This window comes from Pectinophora gossypiella, chromosome 16, assembly GCF_024362695.1.
Source record: "Pectinophora gossypiella chromosome 16, ilPecGoss1.1, whole genome shotgun sequence".
Lineage (NCBI taxonomy): Eukaryota > Metazoa > Arthropoda > Insecta > Lepidoptera > Gelechiidae > Pectinophora > Pectinophora gossypiella.
Window position 1 is genome coordinate 3469757 of NC_065419.1, and position 16898 is coordinate 3486654.

Consider the following 16898-nt stretch of genomic DNA (forward strand, 5'->3'; position numbering starts at 1 on the left):
TTGTTGTGTACTTAATTAATATGTTAACTGTGCTGTGGGTGCATGTTTTTTTTTAAAGAACATAAGGCCCTGTGCCGAGGTTTTTCTTGCAGCTTCTTTTCCCTGGCTATACAAGTTGTGAGAAGCTGCAGCAGTTTTAGGCGGATGAGACGTTCGTTATGTTAAACTTGACGATTCAAAGTGTAACTATGTTACCTACTGAATAAAAATATTTTTGAATTTGAATTTTGAATTTCTGGTGGTGTGTATGGTTTCGTATAGGTTGGTACTTTGGTACTTTTGGTAGTTTCTCTATATTGGCGCTCGAAGGACGTTATATACGACCCAAACGTGCCGATTACTCTAGCCATAAAGGCGGCCAATCAGCTCGCGATAACAAACATACCGATACCGACCCCGCCGGCGTGGTCGACGATTTCCCTCGTCGCGCATCGCTATCGCTATCGATCCACTAGAATCGAATCTTTAACATATTATTCTCTCAGACGCCGTCACCCGAGGTTCACACCCAACTGGGTCCCTTCAGGCTTGTTGTCTTAAATTTTGTACCGGGTGAGAGCCCTCAGCGCTACCAGAGTCCGGCCAAGTAGTTAATGCCATTTGCAGCTGTTTTCTTTTTTTTTTTTTTGACGTGACTTATTGTAGATTTGCCGCAGATGGCATTAACTACTTGGCCGGAAACCATTTGCAGCAAATCTACAATAAGTCACTTAAAAAAAGGTAAGTACTTTCTCTTTTATTAGGAGCCTATGGCGACTCAATGGTAACCCTGGGTGGAGTAGGTCGCTTACTGACCTTACACCTTACATGGAAGAGCTTATTTTTACTTGGCTTTTCCACTAAATGAAGAGAAATTTTAATCTAAAAAGTCTGACTCGGGCTGGATTTGATCCTTCAGCTCTAGTTACATCCACTAAGGGTGGTATTAATAAACGAATCTCAGCTGAGGCTGCCTTCAAGATCATGCTCAAGTTCCTGTTTGTATATAAGAACTGTCACATTGACGTGATCTTGAGGGCAGTCTCAGCTGAGAATAGTTTATTAATACCATCCTTAATGTCAAAAACAAAATAAGTTAGAGAGGTTTTTTTACATCTAAACATGAAACGTACGTAGTAAAATAGTTTTTTACGAGATTACCCACTATCAGTGTAATAAGTTTATCAAATACATACATAATACATAAACTCACGCCTATTTCCTGAAGTAAGCAGAGACTATGGAATTCCATTTGCTTCGATCCTAACACACTTTTCTTGTTTCTTCCACATTCATCAATCGTTTCATACACGCACGCCGGTTCAGAGCATCGTACTGAACCTTAAGTTTATTAAGTTTTAGTAGGAATCGGCAACTTTGTAGATTTTGTTTACAAGTATTTATTTACTATCACTTTGATCTCATGAACTCAGTTAATAGACTTTAAACTTAATTGCAAGTTCTAAAAACTTGTCTCAAAGAAACAAAAAGTAGGGTAGGTATACAGGATGTTACTGAAATTGTAACGAAAACTTCGTTACACTTGTTATCAACTCAGAATCATTGTCTGAATCATCCCCCTCAGTATTCGTTACGGTGTTACTAACACCCATACGTACGGTCACGAGCATTAATATGTATACACTTTGGTACCATGTCACATTAACTTTTTTGACAAATTGAACTGTAAGTCTCACTAAATGTCAAATATGTTAGTGCGACAGAGTCCTAAAGTGGGTACATTATATTGCTCATGACTGTACTTGTATAGCTACCTGTACGTACTTGTAAGAGGTGTAACTGACATGGTAACCAGTACTGGGGGGTAAAATGGCCACATCGAAGCAATTCATCTAAGAAAGCAATATTGCTATTTGACATTTGTTTGCAATGCGCACTTACTTTTACATGCGCAAATGTCAAATTGCAATATTGCGTTCTTAGATGAATTGCGTCGATGTGGCCATTTTAAGCCCCCTGAGGGGGATGATTCAGCTCATTACTCTGAGTTAATATCAAATGGAATTTTCCAGCGCGAAAGTATAAAATTGAAAATAATCTAGTTTTACGACGGAAAATTCCACTTGATATTAACTCAGAGTTATGATCTGAATCATCCCCCTCAGTATTCGGTATAAAATAAATTCCGATAAAATAAACTAGAACATCTCAACGATAAAAATGCTTGCGACTTATCTGCGTTAATAAATGCAGTAATTAATTACTTTGTTCAAAAGGTAAGGTTTAATTTGGTTTTATGTCCTCGTTTTACCTCCTGTGTGGTCTTAATACAAGACCAGGGGGGTCAAAAAGGCCATATTGGAGTAATTCATCTAAGCAATATTCGGGCCGTCAGTGCGTTGCATTTAGAATACTTAGTTTTTTTTTTATTATTATTGTTTTTATGATTTTGGTTTGTTTTCCTTTTTGTATTGGTATTTTTTTTTGTCTATGTACTTATTGATTTCCGTGTGGTTTCTGTCCTGTGTTAAATGTAATGTACCTGTCTGTCTGTGTCTGTGGTGTCCGGTAGTAATAAATGTTTCTTTCTTTCTTTCAATATTGCTATTTGACATTTGTTGACATTGCGCACTTACTTTTATATGCGCAAAGGTAAAACAATAATGCTTTTTAGATGATTTGTTTCTATGGCCATTTTAAGCCTTTGTTCTATACGTTAGCAAAGTTACTCTTTTATACGTACATAGTATTTTTAATCTTAATCCTAGAGCCAAAATATCTTTAGCCATGGTAGCCCAGTTGTAAGAACGCTTGACTCTCACTGTAAGGTCGCAGGTTCGAATCCAGCACAGGCCTAAACCTATAATTTTCCAAACCGTTTTTCGAATTTATGTTTGGATCATAAATTATTAACACGTGTTCAGCGGTGAAGGAAAACATCGAAGGTATGTGATCTAACCTGTATTGGGATGGTTTTCCCTTCGCGGGTTGGAAGGTCAGACAGGCAGTCGCTTCTGAACGACCTTCGTGGTCCAGTAGTTGAGCGTTGGGCTTACGATCCGGAGGTGCTGGGAGCGATTCCCGGTGGGGACTTATCACAAAAAATACTTTTTGGTCTCTAGTTTGGTTAGGAAATTACAGGCTGATCACCTGATTGTCCAAAAGTAAGATGATCTGGGCTTCGGAAGGCACGTTAAGTCGTTGGTTCCGAGAGCCATGTCAGGGGCCTTTGGCGGCTCAATAGTAACCCTGACACCTGGGTTGATGAGGTCGGTAATTCACCACTCACAACGCACACGATAGAAGAAGAATATAGGGGAATATATTCTTCTTCTATCGTGTGCGTTGTAATAATATAGAAGAATATACATCTTGTGTATATGTTACAATCCTATCATTAACCTACTACCGTTAGAGAAAAGTGTTACAGCTGAGGTGATGCACACATTCAAAAATAATCCATTCTGATTCCCAATAATAATTATTAGGCATAACAGTTCTTTTTTTCCAATTTAAAAAAATGAATTTCATAATTGGCTAGTTTCCTAGGTCAAAGATAAATTATGAAAATCTGATTATTAAATAAAGACAGATCTAAAGGTGATAAAAATCGTTTTCTTTTTCTTAAATTTATTTATAAATTTTAATAAAGAAAAATGTAATAATCAGTGCGACATTTCGTCACGTTTTCCTATTACGTCACAGGTTGAATTTTCATACAAATTCCGTAGTAATTTAGTATTTTGACGTTTAGTAAAAAGTAACTGATTTGACACACTGGAATCTACCCTGTTATGCCATTCTGATTCACAATCATAATTATTAAGCATAACAGTTTTGTTTTCGGCTTTTCACCACAGGGCGCGCACATTAGTGAAGTGACAATAAATAAAAATATGTTTTTTTTTTAAATTGATATGCGTAACCATTGTCAGTGGTATATCCACCTGTAAGCAATTTTGGCGGCAAAAAAGCTCTTCTAATCGCCATCGGAATCACACCTTTTATGTAAAAAATTAAAGCATCGACCTTCACACACAACTATAGGAAGATCATGCAGAGTTAAGAAGAGATAGACAGTCACAAATCGTCCATACAAATCAATCAGAGTGCTTTCTCATTTATAATACATACCAATGTATGGTAGGATACCATACATACATACATACAAACTCACGCTTATTTTCTGACCGGAGTAAGCAGAAGATTTGATTCTGACACACTTCTCTTGCTTCCTCCACATTCATCAATCGCTTCATACACACACGCCGGTTCAGAGTAGATCGTACTAAACCTTTTTTAAGGACATTTCCAATTTGGTAAATTCATTCATTCATTCTTTCGTTCCTTCATAATATTTATTACTTACTAGCTTTTCGTCTACTACTTCGTCTAAGTGGACTGTATACTAACTTTCATCCCTTTTCAACCCCTTAGGAGATGAATTTCCTAAGTTCCCTACTTAATGTTCCCTTACTTACGTTTGGGCAAAATTTCATGCGTGTAAGCCCGTTTTAACCAGTTAATGTGACAGAAAGTTCGGTGAGGTGTGGGTACTTAGTTCATCTTGTGGTGGATGCACCTCTGACTACCCCAAATGGGTTATAGTCGTAAGCTTCTGTTGTGTTATGTATGTAATTACAAAATTGTACAACAATATTTTATGTTTTTTTAAAGAACGTCTAGGGCCCTGCGCCGAGGTTTTTCTTGTAGCTACTTTTCCTCGGCTATTCAGTGAAGCTGTAGTAGTTTTAGGTGGATGAGACGTTCGTTATGTACAAAATGACTATTCAAAGTGTAACTACGTATGTTACTTACTGAGTAAAGTTACTTCTGAAATTGAATTTGTTAAGCCCAGTTGTTTCGGCTTTGCATTTATCGATCAGTCAAACAGTCAGTTTCTTCTTTTAACATTATAGATTATGATTAGTAGCTATGTATAAATTCCCCTCTAAACAGTGCTCACGTCTACGTTGCACAATAGCGTTGCGCCGGCGCAGGTGTCCGCACAAAAAAACGAAAGGATTCGACGCAGGTGCGCATCTGCCCGGATTTGGGTTACTAGTGGACCGGGTTCGAGTCCCGGGGTGGGTACTATTACCTCTTTCAAAGGGGGCTAAAGGTGAGGATTAGAAGTATAGGTAATAAAGATATGAAGGGGACTTTTTGTAGCGAACGAGATTTATTTAATTTTTAATTGGCAGTTTTTTACACTGTTGATAGATTGTTGTCATAACGGCCTCCGTGGTTCAGTGGTTGAGCGTTGAGCGATCCGGAGGACCCAGGTTCGAATCCCGGTGGGGACATATCACAAAAAATCACTTTGCGATCCCTAGTTTGGTAAGAACATTACAGGCTGATCACCTGACTGTCCAATAAGTAGGATGATCTGTGCTTCGTAAAGGCACGTTAAGCCGTTGGTCCCTAATACTTACTGATCAATACAAGTAAGTAGTCGTTACATGAGCCATGTCACCAGGGTTGATGAGTTTGGTAATTCTCCTCACAACCCATACGATAGAAGAAGAGTTGTCATAAAATTTATCATAAGTAAGTGCAGCCCAAATAATTGACTGGTACCCTCGAGATGGGAAACGTCGAAGAGGAAGGCAAAACAAAAGATGGGAAGACGACCTCCCAAAAAGCTGGAGAAGAGCGGCCAAAGATCGCCACATTTGGAGAAACCTAGAGAAGGCCTATGTCCTAGGACAGCCTGACAAGGAGGGTGTCGATATCGTTGATGTCGACTAATTATTAGATTTAAGTTAATAGTGACCCAAATGAAATGGCAGTGGAGCTAATGAGAAACCCAAACACATTTTTGAGACTGAAGAGGAAAGCGCCACAAGATTTAATCAAGTAACCATTTAGGATGGGACAATGGTTCCATGCCTTGCAAGCCTGATAGTATGGAGAATCAAAAATATTGCTGAATGTCCTTGATGATAGATTGCATTAAAAAAAAAAGTAAAAAAAAAAAAAAAAGTTAATAGTAAGAGAAAACAATGTAAGTCAGAGAATAAAGGCTATTTTTATTTTTATTTATTTATTTATTAAGTGCAGTTTTCACTAACACAGTTTGCTAGACCATTACAGACGACGATACGGCTCATTACATATCACGTTGGTCTAACAGAAAGCTCTGTGAGGTGTGGGTACTTAGTTCATCTTGCAATAGATGCACCTCTGACTACCCCAATTGGGATATAGTCGTGGGCTTGTATTATGTTTGTTATACAACTATGAAAAAGAGGAAGGGGAAGACCAAGAAGAGCTTACATGGAACAGATTAAAGAGAAGGCGAACGTCGTGTCTTATAAAGTAAAAGAATTGGCCTTTGATAGACAAGATATATAAATATTTTTATGTATTTTTTTAATTATCTGTATTTTAAATTTTAATATAAATTATATCTGTATAATTTAGTTATTTACTAAACGATTGCGTTGTCTTACAATGCAAATGTTGTGTGCATCTATAATTTATTTATTATTTATTAATTTATTTATTAATTTGGCTTATGTAACAGTCTAATTCCCGATGTAACTTTTATTTTATTTAATGTTTTATTATATAATCTGTTTGTGTACCTTTTTTATAAATAAATAAATAAAAGACAAGAATGGAGAATGCTACACAAGAGCGTGGCTCTTAAATTAGTGATGTGACATAATTATACATGACAACAAAGGATTCGAACCTGAGACCTTAGTTTTAAGAGGTATGCGACTACATCAGTCCTACAGGTGTAGTGTGATAAAAATCTAATCGGTTAAATACAGGTGCGCTCCATGTGGTATTAGATTACCAGTAACCTCTAACTAGTCCCATTGGCATATTAATATCAAGTCGTTATATGATCCAATTTACCCAACAGCTGATCATTTGACACACTGTAGTTTTTTTTAAATGTCGTATAGGAAAAGGGAAACGAAGCCACACCCCGGACACTTCATAGAAACAACCTCGTTTTACACAGACACTACACATTGACATTATCAACACGCGCAACTGTGTGTGTGACGGCTGAGGGCTGCCAATTACAATACCTAATTTAACCTATTACTTACTTAGGTATGTAGTACCATTTATTAATATATATTTATTTTTTTACCACACTAATCACAAACTACAAATTTTGGACAATGAAGGTTATAAATATAAATAAATAGGCTTTACACTTGCCTTAAAAAATCACTGAACTAATTAATAGCATTCACATCATTTTTACATTCAACATTTAGCCTAGGTTCAATTTTATTGCAAATTATGGGCATGTTTTGAAAATAAGTACGTATTTTATATATGCACTGCGCTGGCGAGCCGGCGCGCGGAATTACTGTGTGATGTCGGTATACAATTTCAAAATTCGAACATATAAACTAAACTGATAAAAAATAGACAAAATTCGAAAAGCGGCAGTATCTTTTTTTTGACAATAACAATGGCTGCAAGTTGACTTCGATTACTTGTGGCTCATGGGGTAGGCCGTGGGCTTCTTTAGGGATTACGGGTGTGAGTGTTTGTATGTATGTGTATGTATTAGTAAATACTATTATTTTTTGAAGTGACATATTATAGATTTGCCTGGGATGGCCGGGCAAAGGTCTCCCTCTTCTAAGAGGCGCACCGTAATTTAAAAAACAAATTTAAAGTTCAACATAACGACTATTGGCATCTGCCAACATAAAAAGTTAAAAAAAATACGCTCTAATTATACAAATTAACCGTCAACAATTACATCACAAGCCGCGTGAAAACTTACTCGTAAATACTAAAAGCCAATACAAGTTAATACAACTTAAAAAAAAGTGACAGAAAAAAGCTCTCAGAATCCAGTTATCTGTCGGACAAGTGCGGGCAAACCCGGGGTGACAGGTAGCTCTTTGTCTGAGAACAATGGACAATCAGACAGACAGAACCTTTTATGTGTACGTACAGTCGCCAACAGTATTGTTACGTGATGCGGCAAATGTGGCGGCGACTGTACCTACTTGAGAGATATTATTATATTAGTAGACTGCGAGTTCTCCTGAAAAGTCGTCAAAGGACATCGCACCAACATAACAAAGCATCACGCTTATATCCCAGAAGGGGTAGTCAGAGGTACATGGTATACAGGGTGTTAGTGACATCGTAACGAAAACTTTGAGGGATGATTAAACCCATGATTCTGTTGATATCAAGTGGAAATTTTCCGTCGCAAAACTAAAAATAAATTTAAAAAAGAACATGAATTTTCGAAGAGGAAATTCCACTTGATATCAACTCAGAATCGAGTCTGAATCATCCCCTTCAGTATTCGTTACGGTGTCAGTAACACTCATACGTTTGTATGGCTACCTGTACGTACGGGGTGTAAGTGACATCGCGAAGAACACTAAGGGGGATGATTCAGCTTATTATTCTGAGTTAATATCAAGTAGAATTTTCCATCGCAAATATGGGGAGATATTTTGTAGCAATTTATCACGAATTTAAGCTGTCAAAAATTAAGGAACACTCAACAGTGCTGCCGCGTACATTTGAGCTTCTTTTATTATCCTGAACAGAATTCCAAGTAGGTACTAAGCTGATGGAAAACCCTACTTTTTCTAAGGGCCGTTAATTGCCTTACTCGTTCCCATTACGACGGCTCTCGCCACTGATACGATACGCCTCTGCACAGAATGCACATCTGGGAGCAATGCTGGCAACCCCAGCGACTTAAAGACTTATAATTCCCCCTAGTGGTCGTGAAAATATAGACTCTAGCTACACACAGTGAGAGTTGGATTCAAGTTAGAACGCTTCAAGCGCACATGAATACGAACACCTGTTTCAACCACAGTGCTTATTCATGCCGCAAAACAACTGATTTTCTGTTTTAAATATAAATGCACACGGTTGATTTTACTTCGAAATGCTTCCGTCCCCACATTCCAGTTTGTTAGGGATGTCCGCATAAATTATCGATGTTTCACTTCACTCGCTGCGTTAGAGGTAAGTGCGTCCCGCTCTAAACACTTGTTTTTGTTTCGAACGAGACAAGTGTAGAGGTTCCCGTCTGCGAATCTCCCGTGTTTATGTTTGTGCATGCATTTATTTTTAATCTGTGGCACTTTTTTTTTCGAACATTGTATGCGGCCAGTGTTTTATACTTTGCGTGATTTATTTTATTTGTATTAAATCAACATTTTTATCTTCGTGTTTTGACTGTCACTATGTATTTATTTTTAAACGTTCCAATTTCAAATTAAATATTGAAAATTGAAAAAATAGTTGCATGTTCTATTCTCAACGTTCCATACTTGCTTAACCTTTAATAGGAATGTGAAGCAGTTCCGTGTAAGGCCAATTTGCTTAGAAATGAGTTAGTGGTAGTCTTGTTGAGTCAAATACCAGTTGATCGGCGTCGGGTCACCGGGCTAGTCCATAATACACGAGGTGTTCGCGTCACAGCGGCGCCAACCCCGGCGCCTTCTATCCTGCCAGCCATATACTACCCATACAAGCTAAACTACACTTTACAACATCTCTCCTCATAGCACAACTTTGCTTGATTTAATTTCAAGTAGTTGATCAGCTGAGATTTCTCAACTCATTCGGAACTGAGCCAAGTTTCAAGAACGTTAAGGTAGAGTTCAAGTTGTTCAGCAGTTAGTATTGAATTCACTCCTCGATTTTGAATTCCGAACGAGTGAAAGAAAGCGATTTTTTAGGAAGCGTTCAAATGTGTCGGTGTTATAATAATATTAATTCGGTGCTTATGTAACGTTGAAGGCTTTATAAATGTTCAAAGAATGGCCTTTTTTTGTTTAGTCTGTGGATATGAGAAGTTGAGCGGTAAAGTAAATATGTTGCTTAAAGGGTCTTTACCTACTTCGATTTTTATACATTTGGCCTCTTAAAGTATAACAATTGTATGGTATTGACACATTCGTGGGTGGATACCCACTCCACTACACTACACAAAGTCGTTGTTTTTTCAACAGTTTTGATGAAAAAACAACGACGGTAGAAACTTTAGAAAAGTTCGTATTCTACTTTGATTCAAAAGAAGTGAATGATACACATAATGAGTATTTTCGAATGCTAACCAATCAATAGCAAGCAATGGATGAGACTTGCACAGGACCACAGAGTGGATACAGGTCGAGTAGATTCTTAACATTAATGTTAAGCATTAATAAATTTAAAGCTCATCATTTTAATCATTAACAGCCGTACGACGCCCACTGCTGGGCATAGACCTCCCCAAGGATCTTCACGACGATCGGTCCTGCGCCGCCCGCATCCAGCGGCTTCCCGCGACCTTCACCAGATCGTCGGTCCACCTTGTAGCGGGCCTACCCACTGAGCGTCGTCCGACACAACAAAAAAGCTAATGCTTTACATTTATTTATGTTGATTACCCCAAAAATGTTGAAAATAAAACACCGCTAAACACTTTTCAAAATTATCTCTGGCACTACCTAGAAAATCGTAATAGTAAACCAATCAATAGTATGTACAGGCGGCTATAGCGATGCATTCCCAGCCCAGTTATATTTGGCGCCACTTATTGTGTCGCCAGGTGGCTTCACTGAGTCGTTGCCACCCGTTGCTCAATTTCACCAACGCATTACACAAATGCTCAATGACTCAGATTAGCAACGCATTACTCAAATTATCGATTAAGAATTTAAGACGTCTGGTTGCAGTCGTGTTTGATATTTTTTGGCTCTACCATAATTTGAAGAATGAAGGACTTCCTTGGCTACGCGCGTTCCCCAAAAACAATATAGATGGCGTTGTCGATATTTAATATGTGTTCTCATTACTTGGCTACATACTTATTCAAAAATACAATGCAATAGCAGAAGTATGTATAAAAATAATTGTTGCTTGATCTTTGGATCACATTGTGTATAGAATTATAACGCTACTTATATTGCGTCTCTTTATTTTGATCAAAATAATAATGGGTGGAAGATGTGTGTCTGGGTCTAATAAAAAGGGTCATCATTTATACTCAAAAACAGAAACAAAGATGCATATGTCTGTTGTCCATGAAATTGGAAGGTTAAACGAAGGAAAATCTTTACAGCGCCATCTGTATTATAGAAAGTAGCCTGGAAATTCCCCCTAACAAGAGATCTATCGGCGTTTCGTCACTTGATGTCTGGGGGTCTAAAAAGCAATAATATGAATTGTAATCTGACATTTCTGCGCATGTAAAATTAAGTGCGTAGTGGTAACAAGTAGCAATACTGCTTTTTAAGATGAATTGCTTCAATGTGGTCTTTTTAGATCGCTGAAAATAATATCATAAGTTCATTCTTGGTTTTAATAACAATTGTCATGAGTGTTACGTAATTGTGGGAGACTCGTCTGATACTTTAAGAAGACATTTTTATTTTCTTTTTTGTGGTACGATTTATACAACTAAAAACGTGGGACATAAATATGGCTGACGAGGAGTGGGCATACAGGCGTGATGCTTTGTTATGGATTATTTACGATTAAGTAAGATTTCACTTAGCTTAATTTTCATCAAACAAAAGTTCATACTAAAGCCACCAAACACTTTTATGATATACAAAATCAACCCTTCCAAAGGGCTATAACAACAAAATTATATTCACCATCACATATTGACCAACTTTTTTTGTGAAGTCCATCAAACAGTGGAAAAAGATCGGACGTTAAACAAAACGCGACGAGATTCACGCCGCATCGCACTATAGGTGTCAAAAGCTTTACCTGCGCATTTACACCTACACATGTCAATAATTCCGATAAACAGTTTTCATACAAACATTAGAATACATTGCTGAGTCTTCAAGGAAGACAAGAATGGCGATGTTAAAGAAACTCGCGACGTGCGTGAAACTGTAGAAGGCAATTTCCAGTTTGTATGATGATAGTTTTAAGAATCTCAGCAGAGGCCGCGACGTACAGTCCCAAATGTTGACTATCTCAGGGACCTGTGTTTGTTCGGGAGTTATCCCTTCACACCTCCACAGTGTTGCCGCTAGTCAAATTAGTATCTAAATAGTATAATTTGGACTTTCGGGAATGACACGTCTGTGGGTTTATGGGACAAAAAATGGACTTTAAATTTAAGAAAGGGTGTAAGTCTGCAGAACTGAAATTCATATAAGGAACATAACTTCGAACGAGGCTTTGGTGATTGCAAACTTTGCGAAAAAAAAATCGTACTGTAGGTAGTATTTTAACTTACTGAATGGTTATGTAGGAGACAATCGTAGCGACCATACTAAGTTCTTTGAGATAGTTAGAAGGAAGACCGATGTGTTTAAATCGTTATGATAAATAATAATACACAAAGTAGCACCACAAGTTAAACTCTGGCGCTCACTAATGTAACCCCTGTTTGCACATAAAAATTCATGACAAAACCAGTATAAGTGGCCCGAGGCGAAATTTGGTGGTTTTGCGTCGCGTTCCCCGAAACTGTGGAAATGTAAGAGTAAAAAGCTGATGGAACAGGATTTTGTATCGGCATCGCCAAATCTGGACGCGTTAAGAAATGATAAAGAGGACGCCGCCTGCGCCGGCGCAGAAACCGAACGAGCGCGGTGTTAAAAAATTTCAACGAGGATGAAATAAAAAATAAAGAAATCCTCTCAACCGACTTGCGAGTACGGGTTCTGTAAATATTTTGTCTCGAATAAAGAATGGATTGTTACACCTGGGCAGTATCATTGATCCATAATTAACTCTACGCGTTTAAACATTTGCTTAAGACAAAAATCTTATAATTTGTTAAAAATTCCAGGCATAGTGTAAAATAACCAAATGAACCATAGTGACCATTATTAGGCGCATAAGTTTACTTCACAATGTACTTGTCTATTTACATTAATTTGTCATAATGTCAATTTTTTTGATGTTACTGTATCGTTACTGTGGCGTCCTCTCATAATAAATACTTTTCTTCATTTCTTACAACACAAACTGTACTTAGGTATAAATATCAAAAGATCTAATAAGTTATTTGAAGACAGTGCAAAACATCTGCATCTGTTTCCTAAGAGAAAGATCCTATTAAACTGAAAGATTAAGAACATATTTACGTCATTACTCCAACCGAAGACACAACACTTGAAGACGTATAATTATCTGTCTGCCACGATATTTATAAAGATACCGATAACAAAAGTTGTGTCAGAGTGATGAAGCATAATGTTCGCTTTTACCGTCCGCCGTTAGATCTATGACTTGCATAATAAATTCATCTGGCGATCTCTTACTTTAACGATATACATCAATTTCTTAACAATCCTCTTAGCATGCTGCAGACAGACTTAAATGGCTCGTAGTTTATACCAGGACGATCTGAGAACTATAATGCGCCGATTATTCAATTCTCATTGCGATTAGGCGTGCAGTTGCCTTGCGTGGTTTGAATATAAACGATTGAATATTGCAGACTGGAATTGCCTGTGAACAGGATCAAAATTAGTACCAACAACATTTTTGCATGTGTTTCATCAACTTCATTGACGTCAAACGTAAACGTTGTAGCAGATTTTTCTCGCTTGACATTTTCATATTAAGTATCTGGATATAATCGCTAGATATATGTAATTTGCTCTCATGCAATTTGTCTTGTATAGAAGCAATCACCGGTGTCAATCAACGAACGAACTATGACCTAAAAGTTTGCACAACACTGATCGTTTTGTAAAAACTTGAGATTCGGCTAACAAAGTCGCGATATCATGCATATGTATGGAAGATCTTCGTCGACAGTTAAATTAACGCACTTATCTACATGTGGGTATATAGGAAATCATGTGAACATGAGCTATTATACTTGATTATGATGTGCTTATAGCTAAATTAGTGCAGTGATTTTGAAATGCGTGTTGGGGTGTAAACAGGCTCAAATTAAGGCGTTGCGCTTCTGATCTTTGCCAGCTGAAGGTTATTCAAACTATGTTAAATTAGGGTTGATAATTCATCTTGCTATGGATGGACTACCTCATTGGGATACAGTCGTGAACTTACGTTATGTTAAAAGCCTTTGCTTAATTATTTTCAACCTTTTGGGATTGGATAAATCCACCTGCGTATTCTCTCTCACTAATCAGCGTAGTGTAATAATGGCGAATGTGAATGAAATGATTTTTTGTAGATTTGCCGCAGATGGCATTAACTACTTGACCGGACAAATGGGGAACGCTGAAAGTTCTCACCCAGTACAACGTTAAGACAACAGACCGGAGGGTGCCCAGTTGGGCGCGAACCTCGGCTCAGGGCGTCGTCTGAGAGGGAAAATATTCGAAAGAATTAATCGACCCTAGTGGGTCGATAGCGATAAGCGCTGATTGAGGGAAGTCGTCGACCACGATGATATATTGTAATAATGGATATTATAACATGACGCATGAGGATCGAACGGCACTAATTTTCCAATCACATCTCATTTTAGCACTAGGATTGATCTTAGTAGACTATAACATGACATATAAAGAGGGGTTTGCCAACTTCTGTAATTTAATTTAAAATATCTTCTGACTTGTGTTAAGCATGTCCTGCATATCACAATAAATAGTTGTTTCCCTTGGTTAAAAAAGTGACAGTATACAGATATAGGATAGATAGACACACTCAAAGTGGCTTAGTAGATTATCTCCGCTACGTTCAGATTTCAATAAGGATTGTCTGGTCAACTCCTTACGAACTTAAGTTTGATCAGCTCTCATAAACCTCGCCCGCTTAGTAGTGGCGACACTTAATATTTGCTGATTGTTCTGTCGTTGCTAATACATGCGTGCGTGAGTCACGAGCCGCAGAACATGTGCAGTGGAAATAGCCAGGAAGCAACTGATATCTATTTACCGAGTGTTCTGGAGTAGCTATCCGTACCATCTGACGGCGAAAAATCTGTGCTGGTTTGAAGTGCCACTAGCGAGTGTTTTACGATAATTTAACCCGTTTAAATAATGCAGATTTTTTACGTTGAAGGAACATGCTAACAGGTGTCTAGTTAATTTGTAGAGGTTGAAAACTTCTACGGTTCCGCTGACGTACAGTGCTAAAATGGCGAGGATTAGGATTATACATAAATGTAGTCACAACTGTATCGGAGTTTGCAGGATCACAAGTCGTCATTATGATTAGACTGATGCCTATTCGCCCGAAAGATAGTTTACACATACATACATATCCCCAATTGGGATAGTTAGAAGTACATCCATCGCAAGATCAACCGAGTACCCACGCTTCACCGAGCTTTCTATTAGACCAATATGATAGGTGGCAAGCTGTATCGTGAGACAGTTTATCTTTTTCTGAAAGGAAATCGCGGCCATACTTATTTTGTAGGTTCTTTGGACAGAGCTACAAGTAAACAAAGTAAAAACTAGGAGTAGTAAAGATGGATATGATAAATCTTCGGTATGGTGACAGCTAATCAGCCCATCGTCCATATAACGGTACAAAACATAATTAGTAGGTAACCCATCCAAGTATACAGATCGGTGGAGGGAACAAATGTTCGGATGGTCGTGTGATGGCGACTGGCGCATGGCGATCCTCCCGACTCCGCGCCGCCGGCCAGAGAATGCAACCGGCTGGGCAGACAGTGCCGCGCATAAGGCTTATCGATAACTTCGGGTTTATTTTTTTGTTTCGGCGATACGGCTTACCGCCTATCACGTTGGTCTAACATGGAGATCGGTGAGGTGTGGATACCCACTTAATTCGTCTTGCGATGGATGTACCTCTGACTACCTCAATTGGGATATAGTCGTGAGCTTATGTTTTGTTTCTTTTTTGTTAATTAACTGATTGAAGATTTATATGATAGACAAAGACACCGTTGTCAGTCATATTTCAGTATTTTTGTTAAGTGGACGTATTGTAAAAGATTTTCACTTTCTTCAAAGTATACGAGCTTAAAACTGGAGATACGACTCAAATGAGTGGCATCAACGGTCCATCATCAAAATCATCATTGACTCAGCATGGGAATATAATATTTCCTGAAAGTGGTTTTTTAAGATTCTACTAATTAAGTATAGCGTAGGATTTTCTCTGTTAGGTCTGGTGGAAGAAACAGTTTTGCATTTTATATACACCTTATGAAAACGATAACCTATTAAAACAAATATACAATTTTCGAACCAATACCTTCAACACTACGGTAAATTGTGACTGTTTTTATCACAAATTCCTTATCAGGGACGTAAGTAGAGCGCATTTTTGGTTTTGTTTCCACCACAAAGCCAGCAGAAGTGGGACTTGCAAGGTCCGATAACGTCTATTATGTCGCCAATGTGACTTGCGGCTGGTTTCTAAGGGTGCATTCGGCACTCTAAACAAAACGTACGATAAAATTCCAATTGTATCATGTCGGGTGCATCTCTAAGGGCGAGACTCTTGGCGCCGGGCTTTTTTACCCCGGGCTGCGCGCGGACCAAGTTTGTTTCGTTCGTCAGTCGAGCGTGGAGTGCCGATCGGGAGGGATGTGCGCATGCCCGCGGCGGCCATTACGAACGCACGTTCGAGTTTTCAAATTTCAAGAAATGACAATTCCAAATTCAAATGAAAAACTAGTGCTTTAAAATAAAATAAATACTTTTGTTTTTATAAACTGTGTCTAACGTGCCAAAAGAAAAGTTTAAAAAAAGTGTTTATTCGAGTTTGGAAGTTTTTCAAAGGATTATTTTTACGCTTTTGTTTTTGGATTGGCGCTGAAGGATACCGTCTGAAGATGTCAAGTGCTTTCATTTCCACTTCCGGTGATGCGGCAGAAGCGGAAGTTAAAGGTAGGTTGTTTTATTTTCGGACTTAAAAAGTTTTGTAAATTAAATTAAGAATTTATGTAAGTATCTACAAGTGTCTGTAATATTTTTACAAAAACAAGAGAGATTTCGTGACTCCTTTGAAGTTTATTTACGAGTACTTTTAAGTTTCAACCAGGTTTAGTATTTTAGTGTAAATTATGTGTAAAATGATCCTTT

The 16898-nt window shown here is 37.9% G+C and overlaps 1 protein-coding gene across 1 annotated transcript in view; it reads left to right on the forward strand.

Annotated features, from left to right (window-relative positions):
- Positions 1–16389: 16389 nt before the first annotated feature.
- The window catches only part of LOC126374012 (transcription factor ATOH8), a 35302-nt gene continuing 34793 nt past the window's right edge, over positions 16390–16898 (forward strand). The window contains exon 1 of the mRNA XM_050020457.1: positions 16390–16703. Coding sequence (XP_049876414.1) covers positions 16649–16703 — 55 coding nt within the window. The 5' untranslated portion in view covers positions 16390–16648. The remainder of the gene's footprint in view (positions 16704–16898) is intronic.